Raw genomic sequence first — 13,209 nt, 5'->3', positions numbered from 1 at the left:
GATCTTTCTGATACCAGCCAAATTTAGCGCGCTCAGGTTGATAGATGAGATGAAGAAAAAGTGACTTCAAGTGCTGGGCGTGGAGCACTGGTTCAGCGTAAGCATAGATCTCTCAAAGTAGGTATAAAAATAAAGTCGAGTCCTATCAAGTAGCATGGTACTCAAATAAAACCCGCTCGCACCAGCCTCCTTCGTCAACTCCTTCCAATGGCTCTCACCAACCTGGCGATTATCGTGATCGTGATCGTCTGCTGTTTAGCCGTCACGGCTCTTGGAGCAGGTCTCGCCTCCTTTTATTCATCGCCGGAGGAGGGCAAATCGGTGTATGAAGCATCGGCCGAACAGCGGGGGTATATGCGATCAATACGACTGCGGGCACTCAATAATCTCGAAGCTACCTTGAGACCAGCGTCTCATCCATGAACGGTCGGATAAAACCCTTACTGCATGTTAGACTATCGCGGCTAATCGAGCAAGCGAGGCGAACAGGTCACGATCTGACGGGCCTACGTCTCTAAAACTCACTCAAGTTCCTTTCTTCTTGCTCAATGCGAGTTTGGATGGCTACAACATACAAGGGCTAGGGAGGAAGTTTTGTGGGCATAGCAGGAACTACGGGAACCGCTACGGGACCATTTTCTGCGACAGTATTTAATAAAGCCGGTACCCCCGACAACCCGACCCCATCATTTCCATCTCTCACACCAATTTTCCGCAACTGGCCCATCCTCTAGCAGACCTATTTATTGCCTACGGTTCTAAATTCTCCTCTATCATAGCTTGAATCTCGTTGATATCCTGATTATTTCTTCTGTCTCCCGACTTGAGCTCATTCCATATGCCATCGCGTCGTGCCCATAGTAAATCCCGGCATGGCTGTCTGCAATGCAAGCAGCGACGAGTGAAGGTAAGCTACAGTACGATAGTCACCACAACAACCGACATTTCGAAGTCTGCGACGTCTACAGAGCTAATATCCCACTCACTGATTAGTGCGATGAGCACCAACCAATCTGCTTGCGATGCAAAACCAAACGTCTACCCTGTAGTTATCGAGCAATGTTGACAGCCTCTTCCTCCACCCCCCCCGAAACCGGAACCGCGAGCACAGCCACTACCTTACCGGAGACGACCACTACGATCCCCACGCAACCACCACTCCCCTGCGAGGCTGAGCCCTCCCTCAACCCCCAGGATCTAGAACTAATGGTGCAATGGTGCACGCACACGTATGCGACCCTTTCTCGAAACCACGCCGTGGAATGGATCTGGAAATCTGTCATCCCCCGAAGGGCGGTCCACGATCCCGCGCTGATGCACGGCATCCTCGCCCTCTCCGCACTGCACCTGGCATTCCTCCACACCCATCCCCGGCGCAAGGACTACCTCGACATCGCGCAGTGGCATCACCACAAATCCATCTCCGGCGTCCGCAACATCGAGGCTCTCAGCGAGGCCAACGCCAGCGCAGCCTACGCCCTCTCCAACATCATCATCATCTTCACCTTTGCGCTGCCTCTGCTCAGTGGCAATAGCGGCGGAGGGGAAGGGCAGCCCTCGACCCCGTACGACGAATTACTCCAGATCTTCCATATGAGCCGTGCCTCGCTGAAGATCTTAGTCGCAGTCTCCGAATGGGTGCAAGCAAGCGACCTAGCGATCCTCGCCACGGCCGCCCCGGTCGGGCAATCGAGCACCGATACTCGGGCGTCCACGTTGCCAGCGTTCCTGGACGCGGCCCTCCGAGAACTTGCCTTGCTGAATGGCCGCCTGGGGGAGGATAATTCGCATCATCCCAGCGAAGTGTATGGGCCAGTCATCCGCCAACTCCGGGTGGCATTTGAAAGTACCCCCAGCGAGACTAAGGATGGGATCATCACAGCGCTCTTCTGGTGGATCTTTGGTCTTTCATCGGAGTTCTTGGATCTTCTGGGCGAGAGGGAGCCCTTTGCGATGGTAATTCTGGCCATGTTCTGTACGTTAATGCACCGCCTGCGCGGGCAGTGGTGGATGGACAATTGGGCGGAGAAGGTGGCCCGGGATATCCGTGGATCCTTGGGTCCCTCGCTAGCGAGCTTTGTTCCCTGGGGACTCTGTTTTGAAGACCGATGATGAGTTTGACTAGGCAACATTATCATGGTGGGTCCTGAAATTGAGAGCTATGTAGGATTGATTACGCTGCGGTAATAACGGGGCGTATCACCGATATCGCCGACCTGCCTCAGGCACCAATCTTACCCTTCACAACTTCGGACGCCAAATCCCGGGCTCGGATCTTCGCACCGAACAACCACCAAACCCGAACAAGTGAATTCTTTCTGACTCAGGGTCCTTGTCTTTTGATTTGGCCAGGATCGAATAATAATGTCCAACGAGCCGGAAAGTAAAGCTTTGACCGCCGCCACCATGCCTCCGGATAGCTGGCTTGGCATACTGGAGCCATCGCTAAGACGCAGATTACAAAACCGACTCAACCAGCGTGCGCGACGTAAGTACTCGCTGATCCGTAGGCATGAGTACCGTGGACATGATTCCTGTTGAGATGATCCAGTCTTACAAAACACGCAGGGCGTCGTATTCGAGAGTCTCAGTCAGGGAGTTGCGCTGATGAACACCCGCCAACGCTTGCCCTTCGACCAGCCGATCTTGTGCAGTTACTCCTGGGCATAACACAGGACTTGCACATTCTAGGTCCAGACTCCCGCAACACTGCGCAGAAGCTGCACCAACTGGAGACGGCAGCCATGGCTCTGGCGTCTGCTGCTTGTGGCTCTCCGGTTGAAAGCCTGCGCCTTGGAGTCACGCGGCTTAATACGCTGCGAGCGATGCATACCAACCTCACGGTTCTAGGCTATGGCGAGCAAGACACGCATGACGATGCTCAATCGGTATTCACACTACAAGGGCCTGCCTTTCCGTTGAGTCAAGCCTACCCACAGAGGCAGCTCCCACCAGCATTAGAGCCAACGGCCATTCAGCGCCGCGTGCCGCATCATCCATGGCTGGACCTGTTTCCTTTCCCACATCTGCGCGAGACCCTAATTCTTGCGCAGGACTGCATCGATGAGGACCAGCTGTGCCACGATATGTGTGGTCGTGGTCTGGAGGCGACGGGGATTCTGGTGTGGACGGACCCGTGGGATCCCACGGGGTGGGAGGTCACCGAGGCCTTCCTGTCGGTATGGGGTTGGACGGTTCGTGATTGCCATGACCTTCTCCGTTCGACCAATATGTGGAGAGCCCGCCGGGGAGAGAAACGTCTACGGTTCACACGGGCGGAGGGTGGAAACGAACGCTCTCCGGTACACGGATTGTGCCCGAATTAGGATACGAATACTTCTTTTCGTGGGTTGTGCTCTGGTACGAGATTACTTACGCGCCACAAAGATGCGCAGCCGGCTCCGCGCTCGGTATACACACAATACACATATTTCAGCTGTGCTCCATGAATCTGGCTATACATACCAGTTTCATCTCACGACTATGCTCCCGCTGTTGAAAGCCGCCTCTTTACAGCCCTTTACTCACACTGAAAAGGACAATCCCATCAAACAGTAACCATTCTCGGAAAACACCATCTATCCAGCGAGGGTTCTCAGCTAAATGTCGTGATAGATGGAGATCATCTGCTGAATTCACGAGCTGAGGACGTCCGCGTGTATATAAATAGCCCTACGAGACGCACTGATTACTCGAGCAGGGTCGACCACCTACAGTCGGATCACACATATTATGGCTCCTCTCGACAGTCGGAGCACACACGTTCAGGCTCCCCATACTCTGGACAATCTCCCACTCGAGCTCTTCTGGCAGATCACCGAGTTTCTGGACGACGAATCTCTTGGTGCTTTACGGTGCGTGTCCAAGGCACTCGGAGCCAAAACCAAGACATTCTGGCTATGCAGCCGCGTGCACCCGCTCTCCATCCATATCGACCCGGAAGATCCAGGACGCGTGCGCATCCGGCCCGAGAAACCATACGCCGCGCGTCGCGCCCTGCCCAAGCAGTACCGGGCACTGCAATGCGCGCGGCAGCTGATCCTCGAAACCTACGAGCGCAGCCGGCAGATCCAAAGTGCCTCCGAGGCCAGTATGGTCACGCTGTGCCGGCTCCTGAGTGACGCTTCGGCCCTGCAACCGCTCACGCTTCAGGCTTTGACCCTCTGCGCGCGGGATCCCCGCGAGCAGTGGCTTGGCTACCTTGACTGTCACCGGACCGTTCGTACCAATCCATTCTACACCGCGGGGCTCCGCGCCAAGTTCTCCACCCACTGGAGCCAGCTCACGCAGCTGATCGTTCACATGCCCGGCTCGTCGGCCGCCGAGGGGACGCTGAATGCCCTGGTGGGGTGGTGCATCCTGCCGCATGCGCCGCGGCTCGAGGACTTCCGGTTCTTCTGCGAGCCCCGCCACCGCGACCGCACACCGCACGGGAGCATGGTCGCCAAACTGGCGGCGTTGAACCCCCGGCCAAGGCTGAAGCGGCTGGAGATCAATTTTCGCTTCTTCGGGTATTACGACCACCACGTCATGGACGTGCTGAAGGCCTACGGGCGCACGCTGGAGACGGTCACCGTCATGAACCCGGCGCAGAACATCCCTCGGCCCAACTGCATCCTCGATCAGCTCCAGGCCGCCTGTCCTGTCCTGGCGCAGCTGCTGGTGTGTGTTGTTGGGGGCGAAGAGGTGTGGAGCGCACTGTCTGGCCCCGCGGAGCTGTATGAGGAGCGGCCGCGGGGCGACGATGGCTGGCTCGAATGGGTCCGCGTGGATGGCTCGGCCGAGTGGCAAGACGAAATCACGGATGTCATTTCGCTGTGATCTGGGGATCCCCCTGTACCGAGTATTAGGGGGCGTGCTGTTGTTCCGGGTCGGTATACTTCCTGGATTGCATCCGCACATCGTTCCACCTGGTTTCCTTCCGCTTAGACTTAGTTTCAAGAAGTTTTTATTAGTATGCTTTCATCACCATAACCACCTGAATATCGCTGAACCGTGCTTCACTCTTTCACTCGCACGGTCTTTGGTTCTCATGCGACGACATCGACTCCGTTTCCCTTGAATAGAAGAGCATCATAGAACCGAGCGAGGCCATCTCTCAAATTACGCCCTACTCTTCAAATAAGAGAGTTTGATTCGGAGAAGACCCGCCTACGTATTTTCTGACAACCAACTCCTTCTTAGCCCTACCTCACACGGGTAACAAACCCGCTTTGCTCTTACAGCAAGGTAGTAAGTAGATCAGCCCGTCCGAGTCTGCAGATACACACACCGAACGGCCCCGTCGAATTGAGCTCCAGCCCTAACCTACTAGCTTATGACACTATCCCCATCCGCCCCTACCCCACCACTACACCCCCACCTATTCTGGCGTGGTTTGGAAGCACCCCAATACCTGTGTAGGAGATATGTTGACCGTGGTAGCTATCGATCATCACGAATTACGGATACAAGATAGTGTACCCAGTATAATAGCCTGACTACCAGGCGAGAAGAGAATCGGCCAAGACGCACAACACAATCAATCTGGAGACAACGACAATGACACGAATCACAACAACAGAAACAATGGAGATGACAGAGATAATAAGAACAAGAACAATGATAATAATAACAACAAAACAAGCAAAGCTCACCGCCACAACAACAACAAGAAGAACAAGCACGACCATAGTTGTATATAATCGATCATCAAATAGATCCACAGATAGATTTAAACCATGAATATATGGAATCAACGCCGGTAGAGACGTATCTTCACTCAGCTCAATACATTCTAGAATACATTCCCCCCTCCCCTCCTCTCGTCTCTTCTAAACGCCCCCAACAGCTCGTAATCTTACAACCACCCTCCTACCCACTACCATCCAACCCTGCAACAAACAAAAAAGCAAGGAAAAATTAGGAAAATGAAGAGCAAAGGACAAAGAAGAACCAATAACCCCTTACCCTCACACCGCCAAAACATCTACCTACCGAAATCCCCCTCTATCCCCGATCACGCCGTACTCGACGCAGCAGCAACAGCAGCAGCAGCCACACCCGTCGACGAGGCGACGTACTCGCAGGCGCTGGCCTCGTCGTAGACGGAGGCAAGCGAGATCAACGAGGAGTAGTACGCGTAGAGGGCGGAGTCGACGGAGACAGAGGAGGAGGGGGAGGGGATGGCCGAGGAGGAGGTGATGGAGAGGTGCGCGGAGGAGAAGGTGGTCGTGGCTGGCGTGATGGTGGATTTGGAGGAGGAGGTGAGGGTGTGTGCTGCGCTGCCGGAGGGGGCGATGGTGTGTGTTGTGGTTGTTGTGCCGGGCTGGACGATGGCGGAGGAGGCCGAGTGTGGGTTTGGGTTGGTGGTGTGGGTGGTGACGGCGCTGGTGGAGGGGTTGGGGGTGGTGGTTGTGGTTGTGGATTTTATTGCGGTGGAGGTGGTGGGTTTGGTTGTTGAGGTTGTTGAGGTTATGGCTGTGGAGGTGGTGGGGTTGGTGGTTGTTGTTGTTGTTGTTGGTGAGATTAGGGCTTTGGTGCTTGTGCTTGTGCTTGTGCTGGTGCTGGTGCTGCTGGTGCTGCTGGTGCTGGGAGTAGGGTGGGTGGTTGTTGTAGAAGAGGTTGAGGTGGTAGTTGAAGAAGTGGTAGGCTTGGTTGTGGTTGTGGTTGTGGTTGAAGATGGAGCTGAAGTCGTAGTTGAAGTTGTGGTTGATGTAGTAGTGGTGGTGGTAGTGGTGGCCTTGGTCGTAGTTGTTGTTGTAGTGGTAGTTGTAGGGGCATGGGTAGTGGTCGTCGTCGCTTTGGTTGTGGTGGCAGCCACTTGCTTGGTGGTCGTCTTCTTGCTGGACTTCCCTCCAATCCCGAACAGGGCGGAGGCCAGCTGAACCACCAGTAGGAGCACAACGAGGAATCTCATGATGAATATTGCAAGAATTCAAGAAGCTAATGAGGGACTGGAATGAGTGACTATAGGCGAGAGGCTGCTGGGTCGACCAAGAACGTTGAGCGGGAGGAGCTCTTATATCTTTCCCGCTATTCTGGGAATCTTCAGCCAGTGATGCTCGCCCATCCTAGTCATTCTCACCTCCGGCTCCAGAATCTATGGCCCCCAATAAAAAGGAGTCGAACCGAAGCATTCAACTACTTGAGGCTCTTGATCGTACCTGCATGGGGGCTCTCGGTCCTGTCAGCACGGGAAGACATGGAATTGTCGTATATGGCTTGGCCCCCACCGCTAAGAGCCAAGTTTAGACTCCCAAACGCGCTTCCGTGATTATGAGGCCGAAGGATCGCCCCAACTTAGGATCAAATGAGGGCGCGACTCCTCTGCATGGCGTGATGTCGAGTCGTGGCTGAAACAGCATCTCACGGTTCAGCCCATGCACCAGCCGTTCTCGACTTGAATTGCCCTGGCTGCCCCAGGAACACGATAGACGTGCCCAAAAAGGGAATCAACCCTCTGATTTAGGAATCCTTCTGCTAGCGCTGTCGATCTAGTCATAGCGACTGGAACAGAGGATGGAAACCGCCCCAACTCCATGACCCCGAGATGGCGATCTATCGCATTTCAGGGGCCGGTGTGATTCATGGCCTGTGAAGAGCGATCAGCCCCGAGATACCCGAGATGCAGGTGCTATAAAGTCGTTCAAGGGACGAAGCAATTACATCCCCTGATAGCAAGCTTGAGATCCTTTCCTCACCCATACACTCATTTGTTGTTTGCAGTCAATCACGCCTCAGTCCCTCGTTTTGATTCCTCGCATCGGCAAGCAGTATCGTCAACTGCCACCACACTCATTGATCCCATCCTTCGAGCATCATTCCCACGATGCGTTCCTACAATCAGCTTTCCACCCGCCTGCTAGCCCTAGCGCTCGCCGCCCTCTTCTTCCTCCTCCAGCTCACCCACGCCCTCCCTGTAACCACCTCCGATCTCACCCCCGTCCACCCCGAGAACGCCCTCACCAGAAGAGGCTGCATCCCCAGCAAACCCAGCAAGCCCGCCAGCAACCCCCCCAAGACAAACACCTACACCTTCAGCATGGACACCCTCAACCAAGCGATCAGCAGCCAGAGCACCTACCCGCTGGACAGCAACACCTGCCTCTTCTACCTCGGGCTCGGCGGCGCCACGGGCCAGACCCTGGCGCAGGACTGGTGGACGCAGAACAAGCCCGCCAGCGCGGCCAGCCAGATGAGCATCGTCTGGGGCAACGTGCTGGAGCAGTATTATCACAGCGCGATGCTGTCGGCCAACCTGGTCGAGACGCTGCCGGACCCGGCCAACCCGGCCCAGCAGATCAACGCCCAGACGGTCTGGGCATCCCTGCTGTCCCAGGCGATGGGCGAGAGCTGTACCGGCACCGTCTACTTCTTCACGCCCGAGGCCAACGACGGCACCAACCCCGTAACCAACGTGTGGAATGTGTACGAGTATCCCGCTCTGACCCGGAACTCCAAGGTGCAGCAGATCATCAAGGTCGATCCCAACACCAACAAGCAGGAGGTGATGTGGACCAAGGGTGATGCGGTGTACGGGCCCGTGCCGCCGGGCACGGGGTACTCCCAGGTGAAGACCTTGGCCAAGGCGGAGTATCCTACTCTGAGGTAGATTTCTGGTCTTAGCGTTGAGAAAGAATGAGACTAGGAAAGGGGGGAAGCTGTATACAGGATTAAGGAGGGGAAGAAGGCTTTTATGAGACTTTCTAGATGTTGTAATTATCATGTATTTATAGGTGACAACGGAAGGGACGTTTAGAAGCAGCATACCCTGTATTTGTTTGATCGTTGGTGCTTCAACCTTGTTTCGTATGTATAGACCGATCCAAGGATGCTGGACTAGCACTTCTCGCACTGCAAATCAACAGTCTCGACAGTTGGCAGCACGAAATCTTGGAGATCAAGGCCTAGAGTCTGAGAATACCGGAAGTGCAGCCTCAAAGTTCTCAACCGGGCCAACCGCGGCAGCAACTTCGTCAACTCGACGGCCACCTCATCGGTCACCTGGCCGTCGCTCCAGATCTCCAGTTTCAGCAAGGTATCCGCATGCGTATGCAGTAGCGCATGGATCATTGCCGCCGTCAGGAAGTGGGACTCAAAGTGTTGATCGCGCAAGCTCGTGATCGCGAACCCCTGCAGCGGATGCATCTCCCGCACCACCTCCGGCGTCACGGCGACAAGCGGAGCGAGGCGGGACACATCCTTGTCGACCACGCGGGCCAGCAGCGTGTTCATTTCGTTCAGCAGCGTCAAGCTTTGAAGGTGTCTGAGGGCCCGGAATATAGCGATGGTGTCTGTTTCCCTGTCCTCGTCGTCGTTGTTGTCCGAGGACGCGGCGTACCCTGAGATTGTCAGGTGATGCAGCTCGGCGGCGAACCAACGCAGAAAGTCTAAGGGAACGAAGTCGATGTCCAGCTCCAGTTTCTGGATCTGCGGCATGCGGGTCCCCAGGGTGGTCAGGAGCAGACGCTGGTCGGCGAGGAACTGGGGCGAGCTGGGGCGCGCGACGTTCTGCATGACGAAGATCCCAAAGTCGCGGACCCCACTCAGCGCGGCCAGTGCTTCTGCGACCACGGACGCGGGTAGAGGATCCACGGAGGTGGGTGAGCGGGTTGAGGGCGTCGAGACGATGCTTTGGTACATCTCTTGCCACAATGTGGATGGCTTCGGCGCCGGCGCGGCGAACAACGCGCTGCCCACAATGCAATTGACGTGGATGGATCGGACCAGAGGTAGCAGATGCGCCGGGCTTTGCTGGAGCCATGTTACGAGATGATCCAGCCTCTCGAAGAAGCGTCTCTTGCGCAACACGACGGAGAGTGCTTCCGCCCGCACTTGGCGGCAGACGCGGAGAAGGCTGTGCGGGGGCACGGCGCGGTTCAACGACAGAGCATAGATCTGCAATCGCAGTTCTACCGGGAGACGGAAAAGGAGGGGGCACATCTCGGTGGATGCGCCCATGATGATAGGGAGAGAGAGTCTAGAGTTGAATAATACTGGTGAGCAAAGAGGTTGATCAAAGCAAATTGACAAAGTGTAAAAGGAGAAGAGAGTTGGGAGGTGAAGGTGAGATTTGGTGGGGGCGGAAACCACTTTAGTCATTATACATTATAAGTATGACATGAATTCTATATGACAGTGATCATGATTCCAGCTACCTCAGTCCGATAGTAGTAAGCAGAAAATTTTCCAGGTCCAGAAGCACCTGACTATCCACTGCCCAGGGCATATATGGTATCCTCTCCCAAAACACTACGGTACTGTACTCCAACCCCATGCTCACCAGCCTTTACTCATCTGCTGCATGGTACATAAACCTCAACAACCACACCCACAACTCGGACAATTCCTTCCACACGCATACATCGTCCCAGTGCCACAATTCTGATACCGACTGCAGGTATACCAAGCCCCGGCCCCACCGCCCTTGGCCGTCCAGCACCACTCGCCATTGCTACCGCAGACCTTCCAGCAGTATCCCTTCGAGCACCCGTACGGCGCATCCCTGTAACAGGCCTGTGGCTCGGAAGTGTTGAGCAACTTAGGCTCTGAGCGTGCCTCCCCTGAAGCCGTATTGCCTGCCAAGGCCTGGACATCCACGGGGTCAAGAGGTGCCAGTGATGCACTCTCAAGGTACCGGTTGCGGCCGAGTGGATGCTCTCTGCACTTGCGGACGTCGCTGGGAAGGACGCCTTCGGGGAGATCCGCTGCAGGGATGACCATGACGCCTAGGTCGCCGCATTCGATGGCGGGGTCATTGTTGCCTGTCGAGGTTGGGGAGATGGTTAGGGCGGAGGTGAGAACCACTAGTATGCTGAGCAAGGCAGCTGAGAATTTCATGGTGCAGCGAGGTCTTTGAGGGCGCAGATGCCAGTGGAACTTGATAAAGTATTGGTTGGGGTGTTCAAGAGCAATGGCAGTAGTAGTGTCTTTTAGCTGAACAATGGAACTGGGAATATTTTAGGCTTGCTCACTGCTCATACCTATAGGGTTCGCTCATTATATGGGGCATAGCACTTGATTTTATACCTCTTCTTGCATGAGGGGCGGTGTCAGCTTTAACCGTTATCAGCCTCTCGTTACATTCATCCCAACCATGTCATGGATTTGTCGAGAGCACAGCATTGATATAGAATCGCGGCAGTAAGGTGTAATAGAAGTCACCTGCCCATCTCTTGTAGGTGAAATGGTTGCAGAATTGTTTCAAACAAGGGCTAGGAATAGCTCACGTGATAAAGAACACCCTCCCGAGGGACCAACTCGATGGCTGTGGGCTTACCAGAAGTGGCAAGTGCTGATATGACTTGCAGTGAATCATATCCATGTCCCTTACAAGCTTCACTGTGCGAGCCAAGGCATGCTTAATTGGTAGTACAGACCAGGTACCTTACTGCCAGTCACTGTTCGGGGATGGCAGCCATAGGTTGAGCGGGATGGACCCTTGTCTGAGTATTACATCCCCAGGCAGGGACATATGTCCGCACACATTCACTATACCAACCTTTTCATGTAGTACACGTAGCACTTATCCATGGGTAGCAGCCAGGGGGACGGGGTTTTTCTCGGCGCATTCATGATCCGACCACATTTGTCTCCCTGATCTACGAGCACACGTATCCCACAGATGATATTGAGGCTCGTATGAGTACCTTGACATCTATTCGCATATCGTCTCACCGATAGTGGGATCGCAACCGCACGTACTCCCATTGGCACCTGGCCAGCTTGTCAAGACGACCTTGGGCAAGCTGTCGCGTACCAAAATTCGCCGGGCACTCGAACAAGGCCGATACCACACCCAACAACAGACCAACAATGAACTTATCCAATCCTACCAGAGTATCAACGTTAGTCCGCCACAGAATAAGACGGAGGAGGCACTAGTGGGATTACTTCACGAGCTCTTCTTTGATCTGCCGGAAATAACTACTGATCACGCCATCCTCAACATGGGTATCAGCTCCGTCGATCTGATCGGGCTCAAGCGCGCGATTGAACGCCGCTTTCAGATAGCAGAAGTCCCCATGGTCATGCTGCTCACCAACAACACAATACAGTCACTATCGTCCGCAATTCGATCTTTGCGCCACAACGCCTGCAAAGCCTCCTGCGAGACATATCAGCCTATAGTCACTTTGCAGCCGCAAGGGTCAGAAGTGCCGCTTTGGCTATTTCACCCGGGCATAGGCGAGATTTTAGTCTTCCTCGGGTTGGTCCAGTACTTCCCCGACCGGCCGATCTACGCAATGCGAGCACGGGGATTCAGCCCGGACGAGGAGCCATTCGCGCACTTCTCCGACGTATTGAGCACCTACTATCGGGCGTTGAAGGCGCAGCAGCCCGATGGACCCTACGCTCTTGCAGGCTACTCCTACGGCAGCATGATCGCGTTTGAATTGAGCAAAATGCTCGAAGCAAACGGGGACCAGGTCCGGTTTCTGGGGTGCTTCAACCTGCCACCCCACATCCAAAACCGGATGCAGACCCTAGATTGGACGGCCGGGGTGCTGCATATCGCCCACTTCTGTGGCGTCTTGACCGAGCAGCAGTCTGAGGCTATGGCGGATGATCTGCGCGCGCTGACCCCAGCCGAACAGGTCTCTCGGGTGCTCGCGGAAGGATGCACTCAACGATGCGAGGAGCTAGCTCTAACCCACGAGTCGCTACTCACCTGGACAAATGTAGCATGGTCACTGCAAAAGGTTGGGTGGGGGTACTATCCGACCGGCAGCGTGACAAGTACGGATGTTTTCTACTGCCAGCCGCTGAAGGTGGTAGCGCGGACACGCGAGGAGTATCGCAACACGAAGCTCAATCATTGGGTCAATTTTGTGAGAGAGGATGTTCGCTACCACGAGGTCGACGGTGAGCATTACACGATGGTTGGGCCAGAGCACGTAGCGCGCTTCCAACTCACGTTGAAGAAGGCATTGGTTGCGCGGGGTTTGTAGGGTTGCCTCCTCCTGCACGCAGGTAGAGAAACAGAAGATCATTTCCAACAGCACTAGTGCAGTTACAGTACCTGTCCAACGCTTATCATTATCATTTGTTTGCTTCTTGTTTGCTTGCTGTGCCACTATGTCGAGGAGCTTTGCAGTAGCTCCAATTTGACTTGGTTCAGAACCTGGTTCTAGTCTGTATTGGGCAAAAGCAAGTTCAGGAGACAAAGAAAATGGAATTAGAAAGAAGTTAAAAAAAAAGTGAGGACATGTCCGCGGCAATCTTGTC

General features: G+C 54.8%; 8 protein-coding genes across 8 annotated transcripts; 5 read left to right on the top strand and 3 right to left on the bottom strand.

The window, feature by feature from the left end:
- Positions 1-838: 838 nt before the first annotated feature.
- BO72DRAFT_372930 (Zn(II)2Cys6 transcription factor domain-containing protein) lies at positions 839-2,112 on the top strand (the record flags this gene model as incomplete). Its single annotated transcript, XM_040941060.1, has 2 exons — positions 839-907; positions 994-2,112. 2 exons carry the CDS (start codon positions 839-841, stop codon positions 2,110-2,112), a joined length of 1,188 nt encoding a protein of 395 aa, XP_040803667.1.
- Positions 2,113-2,238: 126 nt separating this feature from the next.
- BO72DRAFT_33921 (DUF3425 domain-containing protein) lies at positions 2,239-3,529 on the top strand. The gene is made up of 2 exons (XM_040940592.1): positions 2,239-2,488; positions 2,569-3,529. The coding sequence occupies exons 1-2, from the start codon at positions 2,365-2,367 to the stop codon at positions 3,324-3,326; spliced, it is 882 nt and encodes a 293-aa protein (XP_040803666.1). The 5' UTR covers positions 2,239-2,364; the 3' UTR covers positions 3,327-3,529.
- Positions 3,530-3,732: 203 nt separating this feature from the next.
- On the top strand, positions 3,733-4,821 carry BO72DRAFT_456850 (uncharacterized protein; the record flags this gene model as incomplete). The annotated part of the gene is made up of 1 exon (XM_040946301.1): positions 3,733-4,821. The coding sequence occupies one exon, from the start codon at positions 3,733-3,735 to the stop codon at positions 4,819-4,821; it is 1,089 nt and encodes a 362-aa protein (XP_040803665.1).
- Positions 4,822-5,846: 1,025 nt separating this feature from the next.
- Positions 5,847-6,898, bottom strand: BO72DRAFT_525838 (uncharacterized protein; the record flags this gene model as incomplete). The annotated part of the gene is made up of 1 exon (XM_040949987.1): positions 5,847-6,898. A coding segment is annotated over one exon (926 nt), but the record flags the coding sequence as incomplete, so codon positions are not given.
- Positions 6,899-7,666: 768 nt separating this feature from the next.
- Positions 7,667-8,706, top strand: BO72DRAFT_33895 (uncharacterized protein). The gene has a single exon (XM_040940588.1). It carries the CDS (start codon positions 7,811-7,813, stop codon positions 8,591-8,593), a length of 783 nt encoding a protein of 260 aa, XP_040803663.1. The 5' UTR covers positions 7,667-7,810; the 3' UTR covers positions 8,594-8,706.
- BO72DRAFT_445968 (uncharacterized protein) lies at positions 8,609-10,008 on the bottom strand. The gene has a single exon (XM_040944183.1). It carries the CDS (start codon positions 9,940-9,942, stop codon positions 8,821-8,823), a length of 1,122 nt encoding a protein of 373 aa, XP_040803662.1. The 5' UTR covers positions 9,943-10,008; the 3' UTR covers positions 8,609-8,820.
- A 291-nt stretch (positions 10,009-10,299) lies between these two features.
- Positions 10,300-10,821, bottom strand: BO72DRAFT_373150 (uncharacterized protein; the record flags this gene model as incomplete). Its single annotated transcript, XM_040941069.1, has 2 exons — positions 10,300-10,503; positions 10,576-10,821. 2 exons carry the CDS (start codon positions 10,819-10,821, stop codon positions 10,300-10,302), a joined length of 450 nt encoding a protein of 149 aa, XP_040803661.1.
- Positions 10,822-11,930: 1,109 nt separating this feature from the next.
- BO72DRAFT_494008 (thioesterase domain-containing protein) lies at positions 11,931-12,932 on the top strand (the record flags this gene model as incomplete). Its single annotated transcript, XM_040948430.1, has 1 exon — positions 11,931-12,932. One exon carries the CDS (start codon positions 11,931-11,933, stop codon positions 12,930-12,932), a length of 1,002 nt encoding a protein of 333 aa, XP_040803660.1.
- Positions 12,933-13,209: the final 277 nt, after the last annotated feature.

Source organism: Aspergillus fijiensis, assembly GCF_003184825.1.
Source record: "Aspergillus fijiensis CBS 313.89 unplaced genomic scaffold BO72scaffold_12, whole genome shotgun sequence".
Lineage (NCBI taxonomy): Eukaryota > Fungi > Ascomycota > Eurotiomycetes > Eurotiales > Aspergillaceae > Aspergillus > Aspergillus fijiensis.
The sequence above is the reverse complement of the archived record's forward strand: the minus strand, read 5'-3'. Positions and strand labels throughout refer to the sequence as shown.

Bases quoted from the DNA above. Each gene is read 5' to 3' on its own strand.
- BO72DRAFT_445968 (XM_040944183.1), bottom strand. From the start codon at position 9,942: ATGGGCGCATCCACCGAGATGTGCCCCCTCCTTTTCCGTCTCCCGGTA.
- BO72DRAFT_33895 (XM_040940588.1), top strand. From the start codon at position 7,811: ATGCGTTCCTACAATCAGCTTTCCACCCGCCTGCTAGCCCTAGCGCTC.
- BO72DRAFT_33921 (XM_040940592.1), top strand. From the start codon at position 2,365: ATGTCCAACGAGCCGGAAAGTAAAGCTTTGACCGCCGCCACCATGCCT. The intron at 2,489-2,568 runs GTAAGTACTCGC...CAAAACACGCAG, and splicing joins ACTCAACCAGCGTGCGCGAC to GGCGTCGTATTCGAGAGTCT.